Consider the following 1,652-nt stretch of genomic DNA (forward strand, 5'->3'; position numbering starts at 1 on the left):
CAAAATTTAAATAAAATTTACATATACTATTATAAAAATGAAAATATATTAAAAAGTTAGTTTTTATATATAGATATTACTATTTCTAAAATAGTTATTAATAAAACTTACGGATCCGGATATCCGAACTAAAAAATCAAGATATCTGGATCCGGATCCGACTTTGACGGATCCAACATTTTACTGTCCGAATCCGAATTCGGTTCTTCCTGATATCCGGATTTTTGGATCGGATCCGTATCGAATCTCGGATCGGATCCGGATCGAATCTCGGATCGAATCCGGATCTCAGATATGAGTCTTAGGCCTAACCAGACCTACCATTGTTGATCCATTTCGCAAGTTCCTATTTTTTAGCCGCCGGCTTCAATTATTATACTTTACTTTATTTCTATTTATGACGTCAAACTCAATTAAAAATCATAGCATCTATATATACAGCAAACAACAGATATTTCATATACTTCTCTACAAACTCCACATCTCTAGCTTTATCTCTCTCTCTCCTATGGGTCTTCCCACAGATTTCAGGGAGCTTCAGATTCCTGGATACGTACTTAAGACTCTTTACGTCATCGGTTTCTTCAGAGACATGGTCGATGCGCTTTGTCCTTACATCGGTTTACCTCAGTTTCTAGACCACGAGATTCCTCGACCGGACCCTTTGGTCCCTATCCAACCGCACAACTCCAGAGCCGTGAGTGTTGCTGACGAGATATGCCCGGTGGTTCGTTTCTCGGATATCCATACCGATCTTGAAGACTGCTGTACGGTGTGTCTCTCTGATTTTGAATCCGATGATGACATTAGGCAGCTTCCGAATTGTCGACACGTGTTTCATCATCTTTGTTTGGACCGTTGGATCGCTGATTGCTGCAAGGTGACGTGTCCGGTTTGTCGGGATAGGTTTCTACCGAGCGAAAGTTACCCGCGGATGGGTTCGGGTCTTGGTTTTGTTTGGTACAATGATGAATCGGAAAGTAACATTGCCAACTTGTCATGATGGGCGTTGATTTTTCAATATCGGCAGTATTGGAGTTTACTGTATGAATTCCACTATAAATGCTCTTGTATCTGATCTTGTGTAGATATTTATATCCGATATATATAACATATAAAAAGTAAAAACAACTAGATGGAAACACATAAAATTTTGGTATATTATGAATATAGATGGACTACTAAAAATCTACGCATAGCATATATATTTTTTCTCTTAAATAAAATGTATCATCCATAATCTTGTCTTTAGAATATCCAAAGTATGTGGTTGTGCTCCTTAAACAAACAAAAAAGTCTTTGAAACAAATATATTTATTTTTCAAATCTTATAGAAAAATTGAGAAGTAAATGAATATGATATATATATATATATATATTGAATATGATATATAATAAAGAAAATTAGAATACTAAATTAGAATATCATTTTATTAAACTAATGTTAATTTAATTAACAGTAGCATCAATTATGATATCTGATCTTAAATTATGAATAATTGTATCATTTCAATATAAGTAATTTAAAATAATATCCCTTATTTTTTGTGATGCAAGGTCTATTATTTTAAATTACTTATATTAAAATGATATCCCTTATTTTTTATGGCATTGTTTTTTTTTTAGAACTAAAGAATTTGTTGAATTTTTGG

The 1,652-nt window shown here is 33.4% G+C and overlaps 1 protein-coding gene across 1 annotated transcript; it reads left to right on the forward strand.

Annotated features, from left to right (window-relative positions):
• Positions 1 to 442: 442 nt before the first annotated feature.
• On the forward strand, positions 443 to 1,131 carry LOC106315942 (E3 ubiquitin-protein ligase RHA1B-like). The gene has a single exon (XM_013753791.1). The coding sequence runs from the start codon at positions 509 to 511 to the stop codon at positions 1,001 to 1,003; it is 495 nt and encodes a 164-aa protein (XP_013609245.1). The 5' UTR covers positions 443 to 508; the 3' UTR covers positions 1,004 to 1,131.
• The last annotated feature ends 521 nt before the right edge of the window (positions 1,132 to 1,652 follow it).

The sequence above is a fragment of the Brassica oleracea genome, chromosome C9, assembly GCF_000695525.1.
Source record: "Brassica oleracea var. oleracea cultivar TO1000 chromosome C9, BOL, whole genome shotgun sequence".
NCBI classification, from domain to species: Eukaryota; Viridiplantae; Streptophyta; class Magnoliopsida; order Brassicales; family Brassicaceae; genus Brassica; species Brassica oleracea.